The following is a 27,828-nucleotide window of genomic DNA, read 5'->3' on the forward strand; positions in this document are numbered from 1 at the left end:
GGCACTCGGGAGAAACGGTGTCCGACAGGTACTGTCACGCAGGCGTCAAAGAAGCGACCACACAGCTCGCGTAGACTGCTCGTTTATTAGCACTGGTGCTGCGACACGATGGTTTCCAGGGACGCTGCTGAGCCGTGCGGAGGTGGGACTGCGCGGTGAGGCTCAGAGGGGGGTGCGGGCTCCTCTACTTCTTCCACTCGTTCTTGTCGTAATCCCACTTGGCCGAGAAGCCCTGAATCGGGCTGACCTTCATGTCGAGCATCCTCTTGGTCTGCTTGGCCACCCAGTCCTCCTCGAAGGTGTGCGGGACCGGGCCGTACACTAAAGCCCAAAAAACAGCGTCATGAGACCACCGTGCCTTGACGAAGCGTCTCTGAGCCCACAGGTCCTGCGGGTCAGGTCCTCCCCAACACGTCACACCGGCCACCAGGCTCGCAAGTCATCTCCCACGCAACACCCACACCCACCCACACACACAGGCTCTGAATTCTGGGCACGGACAACTCTCGGTATTACTCCTTTGAGGATAAAAGATGAGCAATCAAGTAAGAGCCAAGAGCACCCAGACTTCTCCGCCAGACGCAGCTCCTGGGGCGCCCGGGCCAGCACAGGGCACAGACAGAGCCCCCACCGACTCGACTAGTGAGATCAAATCCACAGGCGTGAGTAACCCATGTCCACAGCAGACCAGAAGGACAGGACTCCCGCTGCTGGGAAGAGAAAAGCCCATTCCGCCTGGACACAAAGAACGGAGAGAGACAGCACGGAGTGAGCAGACAGGCCCGACACGGTCAAAGCAGAAACGGAGAGACCTGAGGACCCAGGACTCCGCTTGCCGAGATGCGCTCGTCCTGCAACGGAAACAGCCCTTCCATGAGCGCGCACCCTCTCGCTCGATCAGACCCTCGCCACGGCCCCACGGTAACCGTCTGGTGAGCCGACACAGCGCCACGGAAGGTGGTGCCGGACAAAGTGGGCAGTCATCCACTCCCGAGCACAGCGTGGACGCGTCAGAGCCCGCTCACACCTGCATCAACCTGAACCGGCTTCCCAAAGCCCGCAGGCCTGGAACGGCTCCCCGCACGCAGGTGCCTGCCCCGCGCACACGCGCCCTCAGTCCACCCCTGCGCACTGGACGCAATCCGGGCCCCGTGCGGCTGCGACCCGAGAGGCCAGGCCTGCGCCGCTGCCCGCTCACCGAAGTACTTCTCCCAAATCAGGATGAGCGCGGTGAAGCCGACGAAGAACATGGCGGCGCCCACGACCGTCTTCCACTCGTTCGTGCTCCGGTTCATCTCCGCAAAGCTCTCGTTGAACTTCATGCGGTACACTGCGGAGAGAGCACACGCGCTCGTGGGAGCGAGCGCAGCCCCACCTCCTCCGCGGGGCTCCCCCTTTCTCCCCGCAGAGCGGGGGGGCAAGCGCGCGTGCCTGTGCTCATACATGCCTACACGGCACGATGAAGGGGAGAAAATGCAGAGTCTGCTTTCGGCAAAGAAACCCACAGTGAATTCCTTCCCCACGTTCCTACGCACAGGATCTGCGTGATCCCGGAACTTCCACTCCCCTTCCCCAACCGACAGCGTTTTGCTGGGCTGATGTCCCATCAGTAAGCCTCAGAGGCCCCGGTCCTGCTCGGCAAGGCGCCAAGCAGCCACAGCCACCGGACCCCACCTGCCCGCCCCGCCCCGGGGACCAGAGCCCCGCGAGCAGAGGGGCCTGGGCAGAGGCACAGCCCGCCCACGGAGCCAGGGCCCCGCGGGAAACAGCACGGCGGCCCCGAGCACGCCGGTCTCCAGGCAGCACCCCCCAGCTCGCAGCCCAGAAGCCAGTCAAAATGCTCTCTCCCGCGCTCTGCCGACACTCCCGCTTCAATACCCACATTCGACTTTCTCATCCATGGAGAGGCTGCTCCAGGAAGCCTTCTCCTTCTCTTTCAAGGCCTTCTGGCCGGCAGAGAGGTTCCTCACGTGGGCCACATCGGGCAGCGGGTAGTCACGCCGGTCGACGTAACCCGGGAGAGCGTAGTCTTCACTCTTCACGACGCCTCCTACCAAGCGCAGCGGACGAACGTGTGAATGTTCACATAGGTTCAGAGTTACAAAGCAAGGCACATGCGCCCTGAAGACCTCGTCACCCCGGCGACCTGCGGCCGTGTTTCAAGCGGCTCAGGGACAGTCGCGTGAAGGAGGGAGTGAGCAGGCCCATCGCGCATGGCCCAGATGGCAGAACAAGGGTAACAGCGGCCCTTCGTACAGCTGACACGCACCTGCTGGGGCAGCTGTATACAGGGGAAGCACAGCCCACGGCTGATGTGGCCACACGGAGGGCACCCAAGCGCTCCCAGGACACCCTACTGGACTCAAGGAAGACCCTTTTTTTTTTTAAAGATTTATTTTTAAAGATTTATTTGAGATCACAAGTAGGCAGAGAGGCAGGCAGAGAGGGGGAAGCAGGCTCCCCACCGAGCAGAGAGTCCAACTTGGGGCTCAATCACAGGACCCTGAGATCATGACCTGAGCCAAAGGCAGAGGCTTAACCCACTGAACCACCCAGGTGCCCCGAGGAAGGCCCCATTCAAACGAAGGAGGAAGCACAAAACCAACAGAAAACCCATAAAAGAAACAAGTGTTCAAAGGTCAGAAACCGAAACATGTAACAAAACATGCTACCCGTGTCCACTAGAGACTGTAGGCAAAGGGCTCCACAGGGCATCAGGGAGCCACTCACTCCCGGGTTCGGGTTTACCGGGCACCTGCCACGTGTTGAGTGTACTCTGGACGTCTGAGACCAGGGAACGAAGATGGCTGGTGCACACGCGCCAGAAGTGGGACACCACGGAGACAGACACAGTCATCAGGGGTTACGGAGCGAGGGCTCAGGAAAAAGGCAAGACGCAGCGGAGGAGGGGAATTGGGGGCGGATGCGCATCCAGTGGCAAACAAGACTCGACACTCAGGAGAGGGAGACCCCTGTGCTCGACGTGGACGGTCGTGTACTCAGCGCGTCACAGAATACGGGTTTGCTCTCTAAGACTGTACACCGTGCGTGCTTCCCTACACACACACGTGAGTGTGCATACAAAGCTCCTGACAGGACAAACCCCACTCGTCAGTGCGGAGAGGACAAAATGGGGATTTCTGGTCACAGAGAGAAACTGCAGTGCCTTCAGACAAGCATGTATCTGGGTAGTACTCCAGGAAGGAGGAAAACAGTTCAGAAAGCAGCAAAGAAAGGGTAACTTTCCTTTTATTTAGAGGTTTCCCTAAACAAAGCTGCGGAAAACTGTTTCTTCAGTTCTGTCCTACGTCTGCCAAGAAAACGTTGTGAGCCAGACCGGCCTGGACGTATGAAGTCCTGCAGAAACACTCACTTCCATCAGCTCGTACCAATGACTAAATTCTCCCAAATCACGTTAACAACAGTTAAAATACATCATTTCACCTCAAAGTAGAATTTCTCTGAGGCTGATCTTTGCCATGCAAACGGCCAGCATGCTTACACAAACCTGAGCTTATCCCCAGAAAATTTAAGGTGGAAATGATGAGAACTACTTTCCAACTTTAAAATTCTAAGTTCACTTAAAACGAGTGCACTAAAGAGAACGGCTGTGCCCCTGCACTCAGCTCGCACGTTAGCCACTACAGACAGACGCGGACTGGGGTGATGAGAACGATCTAACCTCACTGTGGCGGTCAGGATGCACCTCAGGGACTGAAATGAGAACCACTCGAGGGCACACTTTCAACGGGCAGATGTCTGCTGTGTGAATTACATCTCAATAAATTCTCATAACCGTGGAGCACCCTGAGCATAAAATCGCATTTTCTAGAACGAGGACGGCAATCTGCCATCTCAGGGCTGCCGGGGTTCCTCCGCATTTGGGGCTCAGTCCCCCACACCCCGTGAAGACTAGCATCCCAAGCATTCTTTGAGAGAGAGAGAGAAGAGAGTTCTGCATTCGAGAGAGCATCTCGCTGTCTGTCCTCAGCTGCGGTTTTCACTGAGGCTCTGCTGAGGAAGCCCAGGGCATGGGAGCTGCCCCCCGAGTCAGGCGTGTCACCGCACCAGCACCTGAGTGCAGTGGTGGCCGCCGGCGGTGCGTCACCATGTTACTCTCCTGTGCAGAACCAGTATGTGTCCTCAGGCACGACCCACATGACTAACAGTTAAAAACAAAAGGACAAGACTCGTTCGAGAGACTGCGGTGCCATCTGCCTACTGCATGACACGCGACAATGAAGAGTAGGCAGGTCCTCGGCCGCACAGAGCTTGCGCTCCAGAAGCAGAGACAGACAAAACACACAAATCCCAGTGTGTCACTGCCTCGAGCAAAGACGAAGCAGGGCGATGCAGGACAGGCAGCACCTTCACAGTGGCCGGTGAGGGAGGCTCTTCTAAAATAACCTTTGCATTGAGGCTGACGAGCAGAAAAAAGCTCCCACCCACAGCTCTGGAGCCGTGGCAGGAGCAGCAGCCCGCTGCCTGCGAGGACTGTACCACGAGGGGCTGGACGCCGAGGGCTGGAGGGCTCGTGTGGGTAAGCTCTTCGCTTCTTTGAACAGTGTGACGACAGGAGAAAGGCTAGCTGCAGATCATAACTGAGGCACAAGAAGCCACTCATGGATTTCAAAAAGGAACTATTTTAGGGGCGCCTGGGTGGCTCAGTCATTAAGCATCTGCTCAGGTCATGACCCCAAGGTCCTGGGATCGAGCCCCGTATCAGGCTCCCTGCTCAGTGGGAAGGCTCCCTGCTCAGTGGGAAGACTGCTTCCTCCTCTCTCTGCCTACTTGTGATCTCTGTCTGTTGAATACATAAAATCTTTTAAAAAATAAAAATAAAATAAGGAAAATCCTAAGAAACAAAATAAATAAAATTATCTGTGTCCACAGCGTTATCCTAGGCAGTTTAAGGAATAGAGGAAAATGTAAGACAACAGTATTAGCAATTCAAGGACACAATTTCAGGGAAAATTTCACACATAAAGCAGTTACTGATTATTGACCCCAAGATACATAAACCTTGTTCTCCAAATTCATTATCACTATTCAAGCCTTGTACCTGACCCCTCACTAACACATCCTTCCCCGTGAATTTGCATTTTGTCCTTTTGTTTGCTCTCCCTCTCCCTGGAATGCTGTAGCTGTGGGAATATGAACTTAAACCTACGGAGGTTAGGGGGATCTGGGGGGCTCAGTTAGTGGAGCACCTGCCTTCAGCTCAGGTCATGATTGGGACTGAGACCCACGTTGGCTCCCTGCTCAGCAAGGAGTCTGCTTCTCCCTCTGCCTCTTGGCCCATTTGTGCACACCCTCCCTCTTGCAAATAAATAAAAAAAAATCTTAAAAACAAAAAACAAAAACCTAGGAGATTAAAACTCCTAATCCTTGAGCACAGTGAAGCTTCCCCTCAAGAAAAAACATTCCTGCACCCCAGGCCAGGCTAAATGGTTCTCCTCAAGGGCTGTCACTTAATCAAACACCGCCTTCACCCATCTGTCTCTCTCCCGACTGCAAACACCCTGTGCAATGACTCCTCTCTCGGGTTCTTCTTGTTCTCAATGCCTAACAACATCTGGTACAAAGATGCTCGATAAACACAAAACTAAACTTGCTACGTGCCAGGCTCCAAGCTAAGCTCTTTACAAATATTCCAGGTAAGAAAAGAGATTCCTGCTCATAAGTTGCTCGTCCAAGACAGAAATGAGATTAAACTCTGCTCAGGCTAGGATGTCCAGGGTCTGTCCCTTCCACACCCCAATAATGTAAACGGTACTGAAGAAAATTGGTTGCTTTTGGGGGGGGGGGCAGGGGGAAGGAGATCATTAAAATTAAGTATGGTACATCTCTTGAAAGGGGTGGAACTTGAACCTGAAAAAAGGGAAAAGGAAGGGAAAGACGGGAAAGAAATAGCAACATACACAAAGATCGAGACTAGTACTCAGTATGACTCATAAATACTCTGTAATCTCTAAGTATGCCCTGTCAAAATATTTTTACCTCCCCCTAAAGTCCCACAGCGGCGGAATCAGGATCCCAGACACCTTGGGTCACCTGTGTTTGAAACGCCAGCACGAGGGCTTACACACAGTGGGAGCAAAATGGAATGAGCTCAGCCCATTTAGAAGAAAAATTACACTTACCATGTGCTCGGACACACACAGAGGTGGAAATCGCTCGCTTGCCGATGAGGCTAAACACTCTGGTAGCCAACATTCTGAAAGATAAAAACGCGCACCTTCTCCATGAACGAGGGCAAACACCTATTAAGGATTGCAGGGCATTTCACTTTTGCTTTCTTCCCCACAGCACAGACGAACCATTCTTCCTTAATGACTGTGAACTCAGAAATAACCTAACATGAGGTTTTTCTTAGCCGTCAACCCGCTTTTACGGGGCTGCCTTACAAACCAAACGCCCTAACATGCACACGCTCCGGGAAATTAGTAAAAAACCGGCGTGCTTGAAAGACATGGAGGAGTGTTTTCCTAAGACTGAAAAGGTAGGAACCCGCCAGCGCTGGGTGACCCAAATGGGGTCCACTGTCCGGCGTAAAAGAATAAACAGCTGGAAGGGACCCGCATGCAAGGCACGCGCTGAGTGGTCGATGAAAACCCAGAACGCGCGCAGCACAGAAAGGGACATCGCGCAGGACGGCTGCAAACACGGCCTGGTCCGCTTCCAGCCCCTGCAGACAACAGATGACCTGGATGACCCACGTCTCCCCTGGGTCCTCCCAGCTTCGGGCCCTGCTCCGCTCTCCCCCTAGCTCCCCCTGCTTTAAAACGGACTCGCTGACGACGAAAGGGGCTCCGGGCGCCTTTGGAGAGCGGCCCCTCGGAGGCAGAATACACTGAAGCGTGACGTCAGGCCCGGGCTCGCTCGCACCCTCGTCTTCTCTCCCCGGCCTGGGCCGCGTGTGGGCGGACACTGGGCGGCTGCGGGGCTGCGAGGCGGAGCGCCTCTCCCGCAGCCCCGTTAAACCCGGGCGGTGGCGCAGCCGTCGCGGGAGGGCTGCGGGCCCAGGCTGCAATGCGGACCCCGCGCCCCGCCCTCGGTCAACGGGCGCCCCAAGGTCAGAGCCCGAACACCGCCCGCGGCCGTGGCGGCCCAAACGCGGCCAGGCCAGATGCTGCGGGGCGCCACACAGGCCGCGAAGCGGCGGCCCCCGAGCTCCAGCCGGGCGGCCTCAATGTCACCGGACTGCGAGGCCCATCCCCGCTCCTGCCTGGCGCCGGGGCGCCGAGCCGCCGGCACACTCGCCCGCTGGCTCCGGGCCCCTGGCGCTACCCCACCCCGCGGCGAGGGCCGCCTGCAGCCCGCCGCCGCTCACCTGCCGCTGCCACCCGCCGCTGCCCGCCGCGACCGCCGCGACCGCCCTCTGTGCCCCGGGTGCCAGCGACCGGAAGAGAGCGAGGACGTGCGCGGAGCACCACGGGATCGAGGAGGACCCTGCCGCGCCGGAGGTCACCCGAACGGAAGCGGAGAGGCGCCGCGAGCGTCGTAAAAGGCCGGGCCGGGCCGCTTTACGGCGGCGCCGAGAGACGGCTTTACGGCGGCGCCCGGCCAGAAGCGCGAGCGGAGGGTGAGGCGGGCGCGTCGACTTCTCCCGGCCGGGAGTCGGTGTGTGAGGAGCCCGGCCGGCAGCCGGGCCGGGCCTGTGTGTGCCTCCGCCGGCCGCGGGGCCGCGCCGGGCAGCCACCGCCTCGTCCCGCTTCTCCGCTGAGGCGCCGCGCGGCCGGGCAGGGATCTAGGCCTCCGCCGGCTCCGGGGCCTCCGGGGCCCGGCCGGGCTCAGCATGCCCGGGGTGAAGCTGACCACCCAGGCTTACTGCAAGATGGTGCTGCACGGCGCCAAGTACCCGCACTGCGCCGTCAACGGACTGCTGGTGGCCGAGAAGCAGAAGCCGCGCAAGGAGCACCTGCCGCTGAGCGGCCCGGGCGCCCACCACACCCTCTTCGTGGACTGTATCCCCCTCTTCCACGGCACCTTGGCCCTCGCCCCCATGCTGGAGGTGGCCCTTACCCTGGTAAGCGCGGGGCGGGCGGCCTCCCCTCCGCTCGGGGTCTGCGGCTGAAGAGCGCGGCTTCCGGGCAGCGCCCGCGGGACGCGCCCCTCCTGCGGTCGCGGTGGCAAGGGTCGGGGTGCGGCGCGGGCGTGCGGGGAGCGCTCGGCGCGGGGCCGCTGGTGGAGCAGGAGCCGTGGCGGGTGCTCTTCGGGGAGCGTCAGGGGGCGGGTCGTGGTCACTTCTTCGAGCCCGTGGCCTTCTTAGAAACAAGCCGCCGCCAACGGGGGCCGCGGCCCCGCAGCGTTGCCGTCGGGACATAGACGCTGGAGCTTGGTTTCCGCGCTCCGCCCCGGAACACGTGCCTTGTCTGCCGCGGGTGTAGACGCCGTGGTTCTGGGGACCTCTACACCGCACCCCCAGACGCGAGACACGTCCCTAGACGAGGGTAGCCTTGGTGGGGCGGGCGCTCGTCCTCCGCGCACGGAGAATGTCCCGGTCCCGGCTGGTGCCTTAGCCACGCTGCGCCCTTGGGTTAAGTTTGCTTGCTTTAAGCTAGCTCTGCCCCCAGCGCGGGGCTTGAACTCGGCACCTCGGGATCGGGAGCCGGGCGCCCCCTGGAAGGCACCCGGGGTTTCAAACGCCAGAGGCTCTCTGTGACATTAGAAAGACCTTTTTGGCCAGCGCTCTGGGGAGTCTGCTCCAGGACGGCCTTACTGCGGTGCGGAGGCGGGAGCTCGAGCGTGCAGATCGGCCGGCTGGTAGCGGGGTTGTAGGCAGTGGCTCCTGGGTGGGGGCTGATGAGCGGCGGAGGAACCACCGCTTGCGAGTTCCCCCCAGCTGTTAAACCCTCCGGTGTCAAAACCTCCGGTAACCTCAGAGCTGCCTCAGTACCTGAGTTGATGCTGTTTACTTTTCGCTTAAAGGTAAGCTACGACCCTAAAAAAAGTTAGTTCATAGAAAAAGTAGTAAGTTTGAGGTGTAGGCAGAGCTCCTTTGTCTGTACTTAACACCAAGCGAAATGAACCCGTTTCATGATTCACCGAGTTATGACACCCATGGAAGCGGGAAGTACCCGGGGGCCAACGGTCCGCCCGAGGTTACCGGGCACGTCTTTGAGTGCCTGTTAAACGGAGCCGTGGCGTGAATTTCCTCATAGGATCTCCGGAGAGGACATGGGTAAGACGTAGGTGTTTAGGAAGCCGGTCATTTTAGCCCTTGAAGAGACGCGCTGTCAGTACCAGATCTCGGCTGAGGCCTGCGGGGGCATAACGCCCGTCTTTTCATCCAGCTGCCTCCATTACTCCGTTCTCCGGCCGCGCAGGGGAGTTGGACGTGTGAGGCACGGTCACTTGCAGGGAGCTGGATTTTCCAGGAGCGTGACTGCGGGATTGTTCCATTTTCCAGCCGCGTGCCAGGCCTGTGCTGGGCTGTGGGGCACAAAGCCTGCCAAGCACGCGAGCTCGCAGGAAGCAGGGTACATACCAAGAATAAGTGGTGCGTGGCTTCAAGCAGAAAGTGGTGAGAGGTCCCCAGCTAACCCGGGAAGGCGGGCTAGGCTGCCTGGAGAAATGGACATGCAAGGAGTGACACAGTGGGTCAGCCGTGGTAATGGCAGGGGCGGGGGGGGGGGCGTGCGGGGAGGGGGACGTGAAGAGAGAGCACTCAAGGCGCAGGGACCAGTGTGTGCAAAGACCAGAGAAAGTGGGGTGGGAGGGGCGCTGCGGTGTAAAGGGACCAGGGGCAGAGAGGGGTGAGCAGCAGACAGATTCCATCGTACAGCAGCTTGCAGATCGCGCGGAGAAGCTGGGGCGCCATCGTGAGGACAGGGAAGCCCCTGGAGGAGAGCGGCACAGCTGGATTGGCGTCCCGCAGTGGTGGCTGCCGCAAGGAGACAGTGCGTAGGAGACCAGAGGCAGAGGCTGCACACACTGAGTGCAGTGTGCGTGCAGATGGGACAGATCCGAGAGACCAGGAGGGAGAATCTACAGGACTCGGGGACTAGTCACGTGTGAACAGAGCGAGACGGAGACAAGGGAGATACCTTGGTGTCTGGTTTACACATCGGAAGACAGTGGTGCCGTTTAGTGAGGGAAAGTGAAGATGATCCAGTGTTGAACGTTGAAAATGGGTCTGGAGTTTAGAAGGTGAGGGGTTGGAGACGTAGACTGAGAATCGGTAGCTTCTCGGTGACCGTTGAAGCCGGGAGAGCAGGTTGTACAGGGCAGCGCGTGGAATGTGGGGGAGCTGTCGCTTCTGCGGGGTGGACGGAAGAAGAGTTGGCCACCTGGCCCAGGAGTAGCCAGAGGGGCGAGGTGTATTGCTTCAAATCCATTTAAAATCCTATCAGAAATAGCTAAGCACCTTAAAGACGAACTTGAGCCTCAGGTGGGATCGTCAAGTATTACTAGTGCTTTTCATTCTTAAGCGGCCTTCTCGGGGTGAAAGCGTATGTTACTGTTAGAAGACGTAAACGCAGCCCTGGAGGGAATTAGACGGACAGACTATAGGCAACGGCCTTAGGAGTCGCTTTATGTGAATTTTCCCCGAGGAGCAGAGCTGCCTCCCAAACCACTTACCCAGGGAGGGAAGATGCCCAGAGGAGGCTGCGACTCTTGAAATAGCCGCTGCCATCAGGCTGTCAGGAGGGAGAGGGGCACCGCATGAGGCCCTGTTTCGGCCTTGCTCCCGTGTCCCTCCACTCCGCCCTGACCCCCAGCTTACAGCACGTCCCCCAGACATGCCCATCGGTGTTCAAGGCTCCCGTCCGGCAAAGTTAAGTCTAAACTAGATTCTCTGCAGCAGCTTTTTTTTTTTTTTTTTTTTTTTAAAGTGAAGCCCAGCTCAGGGCTTGAACTGACAACCCTGAGACCAGGACCTGAGCTGAGACAAAGGGTCGGACACGTAACCGACTGAGCCACCCAGGCGCGCCCTCTGAAAAATTTCTACTGGGCGAAGGTGTTTAGGTTTGTGCTGTTCCGCGTGCGACTTAGCAGCCCTATAACCTGACTGCAGTGAAGAATCTCGGCTTGCGGAGCCGCACTTATCAGTGTGTCAGCTGCGGCAGATGGGATTTTACTAAGGTTCTAAACCCATGAAACTATACAAGTGAGGCTTTATTCTCATGGCTTTTTTCTATTCAGGGAGTTTCATATTGTAGTTATTTTTAGTAAGTGGGAAAGACTCACCTGATGTGCAGCCCATAAAGGGCAGCATCAGATTCCTTTGAAAAGCTTTTCATTATAATTTTCCATTTAAAATCCTTGCATTTCTGAGTGCTTTTCGTTTTGTTTTAAGTACTTATGCCTGTTATTTATCCTTATAACCCTTTGACGTAGGTAGTGATGGGATTATTTCTAATAGCAAAAATCCATAAAATGTTAGCAGGAAAATTAGCATAGATCTGCTGTTTCTGTAAACCCTTTTTGTCCTTTCCCCCCGTTGATTTCCCAGTTCTGTGGAGCCGCTTCTGATTACATTCTTCCGAGATGACTTTCTTATTTGCCATTTGGTCTCATCACCTTGATTTCGGCCCAGAATTCTTTCTGCTGCCTCCTGTGTGCCTTCTCTGTGCTCATTTGCATGGGCTACTGTCCTCTAGCTCTTCCCTAGCCCTGTTTTCTCTCCAGAACGTTGACATTGACATGCTAGCCAGGGAGAGGGAGACGGCTGCTCGGGTCCTCTCTTCCATTCTTCCCTCCGACTTCACCCTCTCCCCGTTGTCTTCAGAGCTCTTTCATGGCTCCAGCTCCTTCCCAGGCCATAGAAAAACCAGTCTCCCACTTGAGAAGGAGCTTTTCTTCTCAGTGAATCTAGCCGGCCCCTCCTTGGCTCCCGAGACCTGCTTGCTGTGCAGACAGCGAGGCCCTCAGACACCCCCAGCTTTTGAGTGGCACGTGCGGGAGTGACGCCCTCCTCCGAGTGGCTCTTATCGGTTCTCTCTTACCTGCTTTGTGGCGATGGCGTAGTCGTATGAGGTAGGTAATAGTACTCTGCAGATTACAGTGTCACACATGCAAATGCAGGCAAGTTTGCAGAGAGGAGCTGCTTTCTTTGTGCAGAGCTGAACGGGGAGTGAACGAGTAGGGCCCGGTGCCTTTCGCAGTTCTCCTGTGTACCCCAGATGAAGCAAGCCAGACAGGCATTGGGCAGAGGGTGGCAGGCTTGTGCATGGTAGAAGTGTCCTTCTTCCCCTCTGGAAGGCGAAAGAAACTACAAAGCAAATGTGAAGTTAGTACAGGTTAGTACAGGTAGCAGTCAGTTGTAGTGAGTTGACATCAGGTTCAGGGTGCTGTCCCTGAACCGTGGTCTTCGTCTGGATCGTTCACAGGACGTTGTGGCAGGAGAGCAGGGAACATGGAAATGGATTCACAGAGAACAGAGGACGGCTGCTCAGTTCCTTCGCCGTGACCTGTCCCACTTGGGCATGAACTGGCTTGACGAGCAAGCTGCCTCTCAGACCCACTAAAGCTTTCATTAATGAGCCATTTGGGCTTTCTGCAGGAGTCTGGAGCCCCCTCGAGCCCTGCCCACCCCATCCTCGCCTCCCCCCGCTCACTCTGCTCGCCATCTGGCCGCCAACTTGTACCACACTCCAGGTCACTCTCACCCAATAAGGTCTGGCTCCGTTTCTGAAACCACCAAAGAAGATGCTTCCATCTAATTAAAAACTTGTTCACGCAACCTCTCTGCAGGCTCTGGTACCTGATGGGAGCCCTTAGTTCTACATGCACCCTTTGGTGTTTTCATTTTTCATTTGTGTGTCTGTCTGACAGCTGTGGACAGGCCGTACGCATCTTCGGGCACCTGGGTGCCTCAGTCATTGAGCCTCTGACTCGGTTTCGGCCCAGTCATGATCTCATGGGTTAGGGATCAAGCCCCACAGTTCCACACTCAGTGGGGAGTCTGCTTGGGGAGTCTCTCCCTCTGCCCCTCCACTGCTCATGCGCACTTGCTCACTGTCTCTCAAATAAATAAGTCTTAAAAAAAAAAAAAACTAAAATGAGCACCTTTACAGTTAACTTGGTTGTCCTTGTTTGAATCATTCAAAAGTTTTAAAACCAAGCCAGAGCTTTTATGACCTGGTTTGCTTTTGGGGCAGGCTCTTCAGAGAGTTCTCCTGGAAGTTCAAGGTCATGATGCCATTTTTCTGCTGGAATTGGTTAGGTCCTTATGTTTGTCACAAGAATCACCTTCACATCACGTACTTTGTGTGCTCCCTGAGGACAGATGCAGGGTGGTACCGTGTGCCTCTGCTGGGGGACAAGTCCCCTACTGTACCTCCCTCCCAGGAAGGGATCTAGGAGCAGCTTGGAGTGCTCACTAAAGACAGCTCCTGGAGTGGTCAGAACGGCAGCAGCAGCGAGTAATCCGCAGAGTAAATGTAGCTGCAGTCAGCCAGAAGTGGTCCCCCAACACTTCTGCATCCTAATGCTCGGAACCTGTGACTCTGCGACCTCACTTGGCAAAGGGACTTTGCAGATGAGATTAAAATAAGGACCCTGAGGCAGGGAGATGAACCTGGATTATATGATGGGCCCCTTCCTTCTTAGAAGGAAGCAGGAAAGGCAGGATCAGAGAAAGGAGATGTGACTAGGAAGCAGAGGTCAGAGTGATGCAGCCACCAGTCAAGGAATGTGGGTGACCTCTAGAGGGTGGACGAGACAAGGAGTGGATTCTCCCCTAGAGCTTCTAGAAGGAGTCAGTCCTCCTGACTCGTTTATTTATTTATTTTAAAGATTTTGTTTATTTGAGAGAGGAAGAGAGCACAAAAGAAAAAGCAGACTCCCTGCTGAGCAGAGAGCACCATGCTGGGCTTGATCCCAGCACCCTGAGATCAGGAACTGAACTGAAGGCAGACACGCTTAACGAACTGAGCCACCCAAATGCCCTTATGCTGACCCATTTTAGACTTATCTTTAGTTCTGACTCTGGATAAAGGTACAGGCCTCACCAGAGAGCCAGGAGAGGGATGCCCAAGTGGTCAGCGAGGACTCATTCAAGAGGCTGGTCTTTGAGTAGAAGCAAAGGCTGAGAGGGCTACACTGAAGAGGAGGCTGATCTTTGGGGTTTGAGGTCAGGGAATGCGGCAGATGCCAAATTTTAGAGCCAGGCTATGCCCATTGGTGCTGCAAAGAGACAGGTTTAGAGGAAAAGGAAAGAAATTGCCACAGTAAGCAGCAAGAGAAAGTTTCTGGAACCCGTTCCTTTAAGAGGTGATGGAAGCAAAATGCAAGTGATTTGGAAGTAATTGGTAACAAAGTTACAGTGAAAGAGCCATTGTAAATATTGTGGAGACATAGCCCTAATCTTTTGGGTGGGTGACCAAAACATGTAATTGGTTCAGTGAGCCTTGGTTTTGACCCAATATGGTAATTTGTGAGCTCTTAGGAGGCCAGAATTATTATTCTGATCCTTGTGTGAGCCAGGGAACCTTGGACTATAACCCTCTTGTGAAGTCTGCTTTTAGTCATAGGGAACACTTTGCCTGAGCCCCAAACTAGAATCGGAGAAAAAAAGTAATACAGCCATGTTTTTTGAAAAAGAAAAGTATTTTTAACTAGTTAATTTGCTCTGAAAAACGAGGATCAATTTTATTTTCTCTTCTACAGACTGAAAATAGAATTTATCGCAGTATATTATTAAAATTCCATTATGGCAAAAACAGGATGACATTTTGTTGTTTTTAATAATGGCATTAGACCTGCAGGAAGTTAAATCTGATGCAGGAAGAATGGCATTATAAAACAGACAAATGCTCTGACAGGGAGTTGAGTGGAAGAGAGTGTGTTTGTACATTCCTGTGTACACACCCATGTACCCGTTTACCCCATACACTAACATGAAGTGTTTCTGTGGTTTGTTGCTAGGAACACAGAAATTTAAATACAACATAAAAAGACTTGGTTTCAAGAGACCAAGGTCCCCATTCTGGTTCTGCTCTGTGGCTATGCAAACTTAGGACACCTCTAGCTTTAGTTTGCTTATCTGTGGAGGCTTGACCCCAAGAGCACAAGGGCTGCTCAAGCCCCAGAATGCCTCCATTCTTTCTGTCTTAAGAGCAGGTGGATAAAGATGGCCCCACCTCCCCATGGTGCCACACCTGCACAGTGTGTGTGGGCACCGCATCCCCCCATTGAGGGTGAGGCCACACTCTCCTGTGTTCTGTGGCCTCCCACAGACCATAGACAAGCTGGTGTGACCTTTCTCCTGGGAAAGAGGACTCAGAGATTATACTGTCTCTTGTCCCAGCATTGGGGTTATGGGGGTGCGGCCAAGGTCTCCTGTGTTTATTAAGAGGTGACATTTAAGGGAACGTCACTCATCTTTTCCTCCCAATTTCTGTTTCTCTTTCAGATCGATTCATGGTGCAAAGATAATAGCTACGTGATTGCCGGTTATTATCAAGCTAACGAACGAGTCAAGGATGCCAGGTACGTCCGTGCAAAAACCCTGTGGTCTGAGAGAATGATCGCGCGACAGACAGTCTCTGAGGTGCCTTTTGACCTTCTGTAGGCTCCGTGAGAACAAAACCCCTCCCCGCGTTCTGTGCTTGTTTCTAGTATTTGAGGGGAACTGTGATGTGGATAATTCCAAATAACAGAAATCCTACCAGTTACATTAATTTGGGATTGTGTTTGTATCTTCTTTATTTTGCTTGGAGGGAGTTCATGCAATGACGGCAACAGTCAGGGGCCTCTGATTTCTGTCCCAGCTAGGAATGGGGTAGGGCAGAACATTAGGAAAGAATACTGCTCTCTTTGGGGACAAATAAAAACTTTTAGATTTGGTGCTCTTGGGGTCTGATACTGTGAGGAAGATGTAATGGGGGCAGCTTCCTTCACGTGGGCCTCTGGTTCTCACTGAGCAAGGCTGAGGACTTGGTGTGCTTTCTGCCTTAGTCTCTGTCTCACCGGAAAAACCGATGCCACACTGGGGTTCGGATGGTTTGGGAAGGGCTCCTCATTGGTTGTAACCTAAGGTCCGGCCATATGCGCACACAGAGGGTAGTGGTGTCACAGAAGGCGGTACCATCCCCGGGCCCGAAGGGACAGGGAAGGAGGAGTGTGGCAAAGAAGTCCACATCAAAGGAAGCAGTGCCTCTTGGTTTAGGGCCGCGGCCTGCAGCCAGCCTGCTGTGTATGACCTGTTAGGGAAAGCCCCAGAAGAGTCACTACCCTGACCTCCCTGGGATTTCCGCCAGCCGGAAGCCAGGAGCAGATAGGAGGTCCCCCGCATGGCGCTCTCCTGCTCTCCTCACGTTGTCAGATAGCGCCGGCTGACTCCCAAGTCCAGGCGTCCAGGGGCTGCAGTGGAGGGTCCCAGACCAAAGCCCCACCTGGAGTTCTGCGCAGCTGCTTAGTGCGGGCGAGAGGGCGGACTCGGTCGTGTGTTTGGAAATACACGGTGAGCTGGTGCCTAAGTGCTGGTAAGGACGAGGCGCCGGTGCCCGGGGCAGAACTCGGAGGGAGGCACGGTAGCCAGCGAGGTGCTGGGCTCTACATGGCCCCGTTAAAGCCCCTGCTTGGACGAACACACATGGAGCCTCTGTGGTCGCGGGACCCACCGCTCCCACTAGGACCCCTTCTCCGTTTGCTGCCATCTGCCTCCCATGCATGGACGACTCCGTCTCTGACCCGGAGCCTATGCCCAGGGCCCTTGTCAGTGCTGGTCTTTGCTACATGGAAGACTGACCCCAGGCCAGGCTCTGCTGGGCAAAAGCTAAACACCGTTGGCCTTTGCCCTCAGGTTGCTGGAGGGACCGTGAAAGATGCTGCCGGCCCAGCACTCTGCCGCCACGCAGGGCCACGTGCCCTGAGGCGGGTGCAGAGGCTGTGACAGCAAGCGCAGTGAGGAAGTCCTCCCCTGGGACCACCAGAGAAGCCCTTGGGGCGGGCTGTCATCTGAATCCCCAGGAGAGTCTTGTCGGGTGCCCGTGTGAGGAGCAGGAGGGAAGAGCGTCCAGAGAGGGGTCACGTGCCGTGGACTCTGGGTGGACGTAGGAGCGTCACTTCGTAAGCGATGGGGAGCTGTCCTTGGAAGGAGGGTTCCCTGAACCGAGCGGTTCTTAGCCGCTCTTGCAGAAAGACGAGGGGACCAGGCAGGAGGTAATGGCACCAGTTTGTCAAGTGTGATGCCTCCCTTTCCACCCACTTCTCCCCAAATCCCCACCTCACATGGTTGCCCCAGACGTATGTGCATGGCTCTCACCTGGGTGCCTCCTTTGGCTCACGCTACTCCCATCTTCCTGCCTCTGTTCAGACCTCATTCTAGCCCAGCCCAGAATTCTCCTACCCAGACAGCATTTTCGTGCTGCTCGGAACTTCTAGACTTTTCTGGTACCTTTAGCTGCTCTGCTCAGGAGCTTTTGCATTCCCCATCACTTTGTTTATCAACCTACTAACAGCCCATTGCCAGGTCTGTAGGGGGATTAAACACGAGCCGGGGGACAAGAGTGCCCGATCACCCTTGAGTCCCTTCTGGTGAGTCCCTGCTGGATGTAGGGGTTCAGTCCTCAGGACTTGTGGGCCGTTGCTGTGTTAGGATTTACTGGCGCTGTCCTGTCTAACCCTCCCAAGGACACTCAGGTGAAGAAAGTAGCCGGAGATGGTCACTGCACAAAGGCCACACAGCTCAGAAGCTCAGGAGCTGAGATTATACTAATTTCCTCCACTAGTACTATCTGCCTCTGCTTAGAAAACGTTCACTTCTCTCTTCAACCAGACTTGGCTAAAAATTTCCTCTTTTTTTAGAAGTATCAGTTGATTGGGATGCCTGGGTGGCTCAGTCGGTTAAGTGTCTGCTTTCAGCTCAGGCCATGATCCCAGAGTTCTGGAATCAAGCCTCGCATTGGGCTCCCTGCTCAGCAGGGAACCTGCTTCTCCCTCTCCCCGCTACTCCCCCTGCTTGTGTGTGTGTGTGCACGCGCTCTGTCAAATAAATAAAATCTTTAAATATATATACATATATATTTATAAGTGAGACCTATATATAGATAGATAGATAGATCAGCTGATTAACAGTGTCTCATAGCATGAGCCTTAAAACCAGGTAGACTTGGATTCAAATCATAGGTGACTTACTAGTTTACCTCTTGGGCCTCAGTGGTCCTATCTGTGAAATGGTAGTAAAAGCCCATGCCTCAGAAGTTGGTCTTGAGGACAAAGTGAAGCAACATAAACTGTGTTTAGCTTCGTCCTTGGTTCAAAGTACAGGCTGGTACTATTACTAGTCCTGTGTATACTTTTTTCAAAAAAGGATCATTCAAACAAACTACTGGGACTACACCAAAATAAAAAGCTTTTGCCTGGCAAAGGGAACCATCATCAGAACAAAAAGGCAGGCTAGTAAGTGGGAGAAGATGTATGGAAATGATATATCCCATAAGGGGTCAGTATCCAAAATATATAAACGACTTAAACAACTCAACACACAAACAAACAAAAATGGACAGAGGATCTGAATAGATGTTTTTCCAAAGAAGACATGCAGATAGCACAAGAGACTTGAGACAGGATGGTCAGCACCACTGATCATCAGGGAAGTACCTATCAAAACCACAATGAGATGTCACCTCCCTCCCGTCAGAATGGCTAGGGTCAAATGCATAAGAAATACCAAGCGTGGGTGAGGACGTGGAGAAAAATCCTCTGCACTGATGGTGGGAATGCAGCCTCTGTGGGAAACAGTGTGGAGGGTCCCAAAGAGTTAAAAATAGAAATACCCTATGATCCACTAATTCCACTAGTAGATAATTAACCAAAGAAGATGAGAATGAAAACACTAATTAGGAAAAATATATACACCGCGGCGTTCGCCATAGCACTGTTTCTAGCAGCCAAGGCACGGGAGTGGCTCCTGTGTCCGCCCGCAGATGAATGGACCTGGAAGACAGGGCCTGTGTTTACGTAGGTTAGGACTCAGCTATGAAACAGTAGGAGATCTGGCTGTCGTTTTCCAAAACACGGGTGGACCTACAGGGCATTAAGCTAAGTGAAATAAGTCAGACAAGAGAAAGACAATACTGTATGCTTTCCCTTACATGTGGAATCTAAAAAACAGAACAGTTCTTGGAGTGCCTGGCCAGCTCAGTCGGTGGAATGCACAGTCGTGAGTTCGGGCCCCGTGTTGAGTGTAGAGATTACTTAAAAATAAAAACCTTTGGGGCGCCTGGGTGGCTCAGTGGGTTAGAGCCTCTGCCTTCAGCTCGGGTCATGATCCCAGGGTCTTGGGATCGAGCCCCACATGGAGCTCTCTGCTCAGCAGGGAGCCTTCCTCCTCTCTCTGCCTGCTTCTCTGCTTACTTGTGATCTCTGTCTGTCAAATAAATAAATAAATAATCTTTTTTAAAAAATAAAAAAATAAAAACCTTCGAGGGGCGCCTGGGTGGCTCAGTGGGTTAAGCCTCTGCCTTCGGCTCAGGTCATGATCCCAGAGTCCTGGGATTGAGCCCCACATCGGGCTCTCTGCTCGGCGGGGAACCTGCTTCCCCTTCTCTCTCTGCCTGCCTGTCTGCCTACTTGTGATCTCCATCTGTCAAATAAATAAGTAAATAAAATCTTTTTTAAAAAATAAATAAATAATAGAATCTTTGAAATAGACATGAGAAATTCATTAAATTAAAAAGACTCTTAACTGCAGAGAACAACCTACTGGTCGCCAGAGGGGAGGTGAGTGTGGGATGAGGGAAAATAGGTGAAGGGGATTAAGAGGTACAAACTTCCGCTACAGATGAGTCACAGAGATGAAAAGTACAGCATAAGAAACGTAGTTTCTTAGGTCAGTGAGCTTTTTATGTTATAAAAAGAAATGTAAGGTGCTTGTAACAGTTTCGCTTGCTTACTAAACTCTAGGTCATTGTGTCTAGCACTTCCTAATTGCGGGGTTTGCTTTGTGATTTGCATATCATGTGGGTGGATGTCAGTACCAGGCACAGCACCCTGGTCTGAAGTTAGATGCTCAGTAAAAAGCTTTGGGGTCAGGATTGGTCAAGCAAATGCCTCCCTTCATGCTAGTTGGGAGGGGAAATGGACAAAGCAGTCTCTGCCTCCAGGTGCCCTCAGTTTTATTTGACCGCTGAGGCTTCGCAGGAGCAGAGTTGATACAGCCTAGTAAGCAAAGTAGTGACCTTACTGTCATAACGTGACAGTCCTACATTAGGAATGCAGTTAGGATTGGGAGAGGTCAGTATTTGAGACAAAGTGCTTTAATACCAAAAAATGTGGACAAAATTGGTAGTTCTTTCAAATACCTTTTCAGTTTATTAACTATGATCTTATAAACTCTTTTCAAAAGAGTACATTTCAGGGGTGCCTGGGTGGCTTAGTTGGTTAAGCGTCTGCCTTCAGTTCAGTCATGGTCCCAGGGTCCTGGGATAGAGCCCCGGTCAGGCTCCCTGCTCCGCGGGAAGCCTGCTTCTCCCTCTCCCACTCCCCCTGCCTGTGTTTCCTCTCTCGCTGTGTCTCTCTCTGTCAAATAAATAAATAAAATCTTTAAAAAGGGAAAAAAAAAAAAAGAATACATTTTAGAGGTACCTGGGTGGCTCAGTCAGTTGAGCATCTATCTTCAGCTCAGGTCATGATCCCAGGGTCCTGGGATAGAGCCCCACATTGGGCTCCCTGCTCAGCGGGGATCCTGCTTCTCCCTCTCCTTCTGTCCCTCCCCACACCTGCTCGTGTTCTCTCTTTCTCTCAAATAAAATCTTTTTTAAAAATTTTAAATTTGAGTTCTTGGGCATCTAAAGTGGTAGTTCTTGTTTTTGATGAATGTTTCTTGGCACCTTTCATGATAAAAGTCACTGGCTACCATAATCATCGTAAGTGTTAGGATGATAGTTTTGTAAGTTTCTTTATGGCAGATGCTTTATGCAAATGCTGACTTCTTTTCCCTTTGCACCTGAGGTGTGAACGAGCTAGGGACAGGGGTGTATGTTGTCCACACTTTGTGGAAGAATAGGTGGGCTCTGATCCTGATTGTTGCCTTTGCCGTCTGAGCCGCGGGAACTGTGCGCCTCCCGGCTCCTGGGAAACACCCTGTAGCTCTGCTGTCTCTTGCACACCTTTCCATGGTGGTCTGGGGGACAGGAACCCCTGGGGCCCTTTCTCTTTGAAGCTGCTTTGTTGTTTCGTCTTTCCTAATCCTGTAGACTTACAGTCAGCACATCACTACAGATTCTCAATTTTGAACATGAAAATAGAATACTTAGATAAAATAATTCTTTTTCATAAAACACTATTAATCTGCCTTTTTTTTTTTCCAGCTCAGTCACTGCGTAACTGTATAGTGTGTTTCCTTAAGTAAACCCACAATTATCAATGTGTTTTTATGGCCGTTAAAATATACTTGGCTCAGTCCTTGCTTCAAAAAGCTGAGGCTCTCATTGTGCTGGGAAGATAAGATGCATGAAAAGTCAACTGTGTGCGGAGGAGTAAGTGTTAAAGCACTTTAGAAATAAACTGGGTTTAGAGACAGGACAAACGGGCCCCCTCGGGGGCAGTGTGGCAAGAGCTCCCACAGAGGACAGTGTTTTCTGGGCGTGAAAGATGGGAAGCGATGCAGTCAGCAGAGACCCATGTGGGAGGGCATCCCAGCAGGGAACAGTGGCAGTGAGGGGAGGGGCGTGTGAGGGAGACCGTCTGTAGACCCCCCCCCCCCCCCCCCGAAATTAAAGACGCACAAGACTGCGTCTGTGAGCAGGGGCGGCGGCTAGGTCCGCGGGGAGACGGGCCTGGCTTTCCCAGGCTGAGACCATCACGAGCAGTGGAGGCCGGCAGGGAACAGGATAGAAGCTTCATTTCAGGAAAATTGATCTAAAGAGAGTTTTCAGGATACATGAACTAAGAAGAGCCCAGAAATTGAGACCGGTTAGGAAGCAATTTTGGAAACCCAGGTATGGAGCAAACACCTGAACACAGCAGATGGCAGGGTGACCCGAGGAGGCTGAGGCAAGGAGCGGGTCTGCAGCCCGGCCAGTGTACGGCCCCTGAGAGGGGCCAAGACGAGTAGCAGATCCCAGAACCTACAGCAGCCCGGCCGCAGGGGGCTCTAGCTGGGTGACCAGGGAGCGTGGGGGTGCTTGGCAGGCCTCCAGGGTACTGCCCCTCGAAGGTAAGGGGCAGGCGCCAGATTGCACAGTGCGGTGACCAAGTGGCGCCAAGGGACCAGACTGTCAGTTTATTGAAGTATATCAATAAAATATATTAATAATATTAACATATTAAAGTTTAATCAGAAACATGGTTGAGGGGCGCCTGGGTGGCTCAGTGGGTTAAAGCCTCTGCCTTCGGCTCAGGTCATGATCCCAGGGTCCTGGGATCGAGCCCCACATCAGGCTCTCTGCTCGGCGGGGAGCCTGCTTCCTCCTCTCCTTCTGCCTCCCTCTCTGCCTACTTGTGATCTGTCTGTCAAATAAATAGATAAAATCTTTAAAAAAAAAAAATGGTTGAAGGAGAGAGATTGAACAGGGGCTAGAGGGAACCAGTTAAATAATGTTTTTCCTAAAAAGAGAAAGACTGGCTCAAAATTTAGCACCAGAGCAGGGGCCACTGGGAGGAGAGAACATAAAGGAGGCCCCCAAGGCGGAGGTGTGCATGAAGGGGCCTGTGGATGCCAGGAGGCCTCTGCCTGAGATGGATTGAAAAATAGCCCGTGGGAGGGGGACACCTGGGGGGCTCAGTCATTCAGCATCTGCCTTCGGCTCAGGTCATGATCCTGGGGTCCTGGGATTGAGTTCTGCATCGGGCTCCCTGCTCCGCACAAAGCGTGCTTCTCCCTCTCCCACTTCCCTGCTCGTATTCCTTTCTCTCTCTCTCTCTCTCTCTGTCAAGTAAATAAATAAAATCTTAGAAGAAAAATGGCTGGGGCGTGGGGTAGCACAGGGATGGTGTGCGAGCCTGTCTGGTTCACCTTAATGGACTTCAGGTAGCAAATCATTTATCGAGGTTGGGGTGGGCCAGAGCCTGTGATGGAGGGCTGGCGAGCGTGGAGATGATTTGGAATGGCCTAGGAATTTTCAAAATTAAAAGTCAGATGGCTCGATTGCCAACGGTTAAGAGGTGGACAGAGTCCCTTTGCCAAGTGTGCGATGGCGCAGGTGGTCCAAGAGGTGTCTAGCCTGGAGCTCAGAGTGGGAGCGCGCAGCGGGGAGCTGCGGCCTCGAGGGGTGCTCTCCGTGGGGTGCAGGAGGCTTTCTGTTTAGAAGGTGCCTCTGCTGGGGGCACCTGAGGGGCTCAGTCGTTAAGCATCTGTCTTCGGCTCAAGTCATGGTCCCGGGGTCCCAGGATGGAGCCCTGCATCGGACTCCCTGCTTGGTGGGGGGCCTGCTTCTCCCTCTCCTACTCCCCCTGCTGTGTTCCCTCTTTCGCTATGTCTCTCTCTCTGTCAAATATAAATAAATAAGTAAATAAATAAATAATAAATATTTTTTTTAAGAAAAGATGCCTCAGGGTGCCTGGGTGGGTTAATGCCTCTGCCTTAGGCTGAGGTCATGATCTCAGGGTCCTGGGATGGAGCCCCGCATCAGGCTCTCTGCTCAGCAGGGAGCCTGCTTCCCCCTCTCTCTCTGCCTGCCTCTCTGCCTGCTTGTGATCTCTGTCTGTCAAATAGATAAATAAAATCTTTTTTAAAAATTTAAAAAATAAATAAACGAATAAAGATGCCTCTTCCGGAACACACTGACGTGCTTTGCACCATGCTTCCCGTCGCCCTTACGGCGTTCCCTTTCCTTGGCACAAGGTCACCTCTGACGGTCATGAGCGCACAGGTGAGGGGTGCCGCCTTTAGTGGCGGTGCCTGTGAGCCCCGCCCTGGGGAGACAGTGCAGGGCGGCCGAAGCTGGCTCGCGGTCCACTCACTGCCGCATCTTTTGCAGTCCAAACCAGGTCGCAGAAAAGGTGGCCTCCAGAATCGCCGAGGGCTTCAGCGATACAGCTCTCATCATGGTGAGTCCCTCTTGGGTGCGGTGGTGTTCTCAGTTGCCAGGACGGCTGCTGAGTGTCCGTCCTCTCGCTAACATGGAGCTTGAGCCCGTGAGCCGTCTTCTGTGCAGGCGCTCCGGCAGCCCAGTGCTGCCCTCTGTGGTCTCCCCGCTGCAGAGCGGGGCTTGCTGAATCCCAGGCTCGCTCCATGTCTCCATGGCGGGGGGAGGGGGGCACTCCTCAGCGGCTCTCAAAGAGGGGTTCTGTGCCAGCCGCATCAGTGCCGCTTGGGAACTTGTCAGAAGTGCAGATGCTCCGGTCCCAGCTGGCTGCTTCAGTAAGCTTCCAGATGATTCTGACGCGCTCAAGCGCGAGGGCCACTGAATTAGCCGACCGCCCACAGGGAAGGAAGAAGTCAGGTAGACAGTAGCGGACATCAAAAGCCTTGTTAGACGGGCTCCGTTCAGACAGGATTCGAGCAGGGAGAGAAGTAGTACTGAGAAGCTCTGCTGTCGTGGAGACCCTGTAGCCCTGCGTGTGTGCTGCGTAGCGCATGGTTAGCCTCGGACCACACACATCGGATTTGCAGTGTCTGCGCAGCGGGGGTGCGTGCGGCCCTGCGGAGCCGGGCCGGCCGCCGGCTCTTTGTTAACCATGTTCACGAGTGCGTTCTCTGTCTTGTGCACAGGTAGACAACACTAAGTTCACAATGGACTGCGTGGTGCCTACGATCCATGTGTACGAACACCACGAAAACAGATGGCGGTGCAGGGACCCACACTAGTGAGTGCCACGTTCTCGCGATGACCCGTGTGCGGCGTGGGGCTGGGGGGGTGCTGTTCCCGGGTACCCAGCGCCCCCAGGAGGCTGGCCCTGGCCTTCTGCTTTTAAGTTGGCACATCCTCCGGGGCAGTGTACAAACTACAGAAATCCTGCATGCTCCCCGGCTCCTGAGAGAGCCTGAGTGTTACTCCCGGGGCTTCTGCTCCCCGCCCCGGGGCGCCACTCTCAGGCACTTGCTTTGGTCATTTATAATCACCACCGCCCTCCAGCATCTCCAGATTTTCCTCTGGAGGGGGTCTCTTTCATGTCTTAGCCGTGCTGCGTAGTCTGCATACCCATCTGTGTGTTTGAAGCCTGCGTGTTTGCGACCATTCGCGTTGTCCTCCGTTATAGCACTGTGTGTGCGGCCGGTTTTCTGTCTCCTCTGTTGGAAAGCCGCCTGTTTTTCACTGAGAGGCTGATCTCTCCTGTTTCACTTTGTAGTGATTACTGTGAAGACTGGCCAGAGGCCCAGAGGATCTCCGCGTCACTCCTGGACAGCCGGTCCTACGAAACCCTTGTGGATTTCGATAACCACCTGGACGACATTCGGAATGACTGGACAAACCCAGAGATCAATAAAGCCGTTCTGCATCTGTGCTAGGGAGGGGTTTGGTGACTGCTCTCTGCATTTCCACTACACTGAAGAAGAAAGCTATTTTTAAATGTAAATAAGATCTCTCCTAGCCTGTGGGGAAAGCTGACAGTTTTCAGAGGTGGCACATGTCCTGACAGAGGGCAGACTGTCCATCAGCCGTCTTTTTAATGCAGAGTCTAGAAGAGGTGCAGACTGTCCCATCTGGCCGTCCCTGTGGAGTCCTTCCCACTTGTATGTTGCTCTGATCTCCAAATCAAAGCTGTTTCTGCTTGTCCAAGATTGTTCCTATTAAACAGTTTTAACTGACCTTTTACAATCTGGAGAGAATACTTTTTAAGGCTTATGAACTACATTTTAAAGAAAAAAAGGAAAAAGCCCAGATCTTATACTTGTGTGTGTGTTTGTGAGTTTTCATCCCATCGGGTTCGTGTCGTCCGGTCCTGGGCCTGGGTGTGCACGGCTGTGAACAGAGCCGCTCCGAGCCGGTCGGGCTCATGTAGCTGTCGCGACCACACAGTGGGAATAATGCCACTGTTGCCTGAGAAACCTTCATCGTTAAGGGCAGAAACAGCGCCGCTGGTAACGGGAACTTGGATGGGAGCAGAGAGTAATGCTTCTCAGTCAACCAGAAAGCTTGTAAACCTGTGGAATCAAAACAGGGAAAACGGAATTGTGTTAAGATGGTCTTTAAAAGGCAAAAATCAGTCCCAGCTCCTAACTCACTTCGTGCTTATCTTAAATGATTCTAATCTGTCCTCAGAATAATTTTTCTTCTGTATTTGAAGCAACAGAAGCCAAATAAAACTTAAGACTCCCCGAGTTTCACAGAGCACTCTGTATGGTCGGAACCCTGGGTGAGGCTTTTAAACGCCCTCCTGGGAGATCATGGGGAGACTTGGTGGTTCTGCTGCATTTTTTCTTTCCTAGATGAGTCATTTCCTCCGCCCTTTCTTCAGATACGTCTTCCCCTTAATTTTTGAAGCTGGTGTTACTTTGTGTGCTGACACGGATGGAGGGGTGACGGGTGGACGTGCTCTCTCTTCCTCACTCCCCGCCTTGGATGCCCGGCCCATTACAGATGGAGCGTGGTGAGCGGTCTCGCTCCCACTGGGCTTGTGTGTGTTTCAGAAAGGGAGAAGGATGGCCTCCAGCCTTTACCTGGATTAAATGCTGTTTTCCTGGATTAAACCGATTAAACGAGCCTGTGCTCCCTGCAGCTCCTGGTCAAGGAACGGGCAGAGCCATTCCGAATGAAGGGGTGGCTAAGGCCAGTTTGCAGGCGTTGCGTTTTGAAGACCCACTCTTGTTTCCCCTCACTTTCACCTCTCCCCAGAATTCTTGTACTTGCTTTTCCCACACGCTTTCCAGGAGCGCTGTGCCACCCTCCGGTTCAGATTCCGGCCTAGAACCAGGCCCCCTTTCTGTGGCTGAGTCGGGCGTACGTTTTCAGAAGAACATGAGTTAAATATTCCAAAAGGAAGAATGTATCCTTAAAAAAAAAAACAACAACCAGGGGCACCTGGGGGGCTCCGTGGGTTAAAGCCTCTGCCTTCGGCTCAGGTCATGATCTCAGGGTCCTGGGATCGAGCCCCGCATCGGGCTCTCTGCTCCGCAGGGAGCCTGCTTCCTCCTCTCTCTCTGCCTGCCTGTCTGCCTACTTGTGATCTCTGTCAAATAAATAGATAAAATCTTTAAAAAAAAAAAACAACAACAATAACCAGATTTCCAAAGCGCGGATGCCGCCTCCTATATCCTTGTGAAAACAGCAGAAGCCTGGGCTCCCTCCCGCTCACCTCCAGGGCCTCACTGTGGGGTCCCGGGGCCCGCAGGCTCCCCGGCCTTGAGAACCGGCTCCTTGTTTCCCTCCCAGGGATAAACATGAGACTCTGCCAGGTAGCTGCGCGTTCAGAGTCCTCCCCTGCCTTTTGGTAGAAAAGACTTAAAGAACGGCACAAAGTATATTCCTAAGTAGTTCTTTCCCACTCGAAGGGATGGGGCGGGTGGGGGGTAGAACTGCCCCTCAGCCCGCCACATGCTTCACGTCATTTGGGTGGACCTTGTCTCTTCCACGACCCCCATCCAGTAAGAAGTGAGAGGGACAGATGAATTATTAACGGATGTAAATGTCATTTCCATTTCTAATCACGGTGGCCTTTAAGAACGGAGGACACTGAAAGTGGAAGGTCGAGGAGGACTTCCCACATGACAAAAGCAGCCTGCATGCTGGGGGGGTCAGCCTGGCTCATTCCGATTAAATTAGGTTGATTGAGAATGGAAAACAACTTGAAGATCTTGAGCAATTTAAATGTTCAAGTCCGAATTCCGGGGATCTGGTATTTTCAAGCCGCCGTGGTGTAGAAAGTTCTCGTGCAGTTAGCCGTGGTTGAACAGCCTATTTCTCGGATATTCCTGGAAAGCCCGTTATTCCCGCATTCGGTGACTCCTAGGTACAAAAGAAAAATACTGGCTTCTAAAACTGCCCCTTTTTG

At 53.4% G+C, this 27,828-nt stretch overlaps 2 protein-coding genes across 4 annotated transcripts; one reads left to right on the forward strand and one right to left on the reverse strand.

Moving 5' to 3' along the window:
• Positions 1-66: 66 nt before the first annotated feature.
• On the reverse strand, positions 67-7,929 carry LOC125089146 (cytochrome c oxidase subunit 4 isoform 1, mitochondrial). 3 transcript variants are annotated; one of them, XM_047711072.1, is made up of 5 exons: positions 7,922-7,929; positions 6,144-6,217; positions 1,883-2,050; positions 1,199-1,330; positions 67-321 (listed from the first exon to the last, which is right to left on the reverse strand). In XM_047711072.1, exons 2-5 carry the CDS (start codon positions 6,214-6,216, stop codon positions 185-187), a joined length of 510 nt encoding a protein of 169 aa, XP_047567028.1. In that variant the 5' UTR covers position 6,217; positions 7,922-7,929; the 3' UTR covers positions 67-184. The 3 variants fall into 3 exon arrangements, with proteins under 3 accessions (XP_047567028.1, XP_047567026.1, XP_047567027.1); XM_047711070.1 differs by lacking the exon at positions 7,922-7,929 and adding an exon at positions 7,334-7,486; XM_047711071.1 differs by lacking the exon at positions 7,922-7,929 and adding an exon at positions 7,347-7,411.
• EMC8 (ER membrane protein complex subunit 8) lies at positions 7,577-25,646 on the forward strand. Its single transcript, XM_047711069.1, has 5 exons — positions 7,577-8,029; positions 15,362-15,438; positions 23,874-23,943; positions 24,608-24,702; positions 25,186-25,646. Exons 1-5 carry the CDS (start codon positions 7,799-7,801, stop codon positions 25,343-25,345), a joined length of 633 nt encoding a protein of 210 aa, XP_047567025.1. The 5' UTR covers positions 7,577-7,798; the 3' UTR covers positions 25,346-25,646.
• The last annotated feature ends 2,182 nt before the right edge of the window (positions 25,647-27,828 follow it).

Source organism: Lutra lutra, chromosome 17 (assembly GCF_902655055.1).
Source record: "Lutra lutra chromosome 17, mLutLut1.2, whole genome shotgun sequence".
Classification (NCBI taxonomy): domain Eukaryota; kingdom Metazoa; phylum Chordata; class Mammalia; order Carnivora; family Mustelidae; genus Lutra; species Lutra lutra.

Coding starts and splice junctions, on each gene's coding strand:
- EMC8 (XM_047711069.1), top strand. CDS start 7,799: ATGCCCGGGGTGAAGCTGACCACCCAGGCTTACTGCAAGATGGTGCTG. Junction 15,439..23,873: donor GAACGAGTCAAGGATGCCAG/GTACGTCCGTGC, acceptor CATCTTTTGCAG/TCCAAACCAGGTCGCAGAAA. Junction 23,944..24,607: donor GCGATACAGCTCTCATCATG/GTGAGTCCCTCT, acceptor TCTTGTGCACAG/GTAGACAACACTAAGTTCAC.
- LOC125089146 (XM_047711072.1), bottom strand. CDS start 6,216: ATGTTGGCTACCAGAGTGTTTAGCCTCATCGGCAAGCGAGCGATTTCC. Junction 1,331..1,882: donor CATGGATGAGAAAGTCGAAT/GTGGGTATTGAA, acceptor CTCTCTCCGCAG/TGTACCGCATGAAGTTCAAC. Junction 322..1,198: donor GATTTGGGAGAAGTACTTCG/GTGAGCGGGCAG, acceptor TTTGGGCTTTAG/TGTACGGCCCGGTCCCGCAC.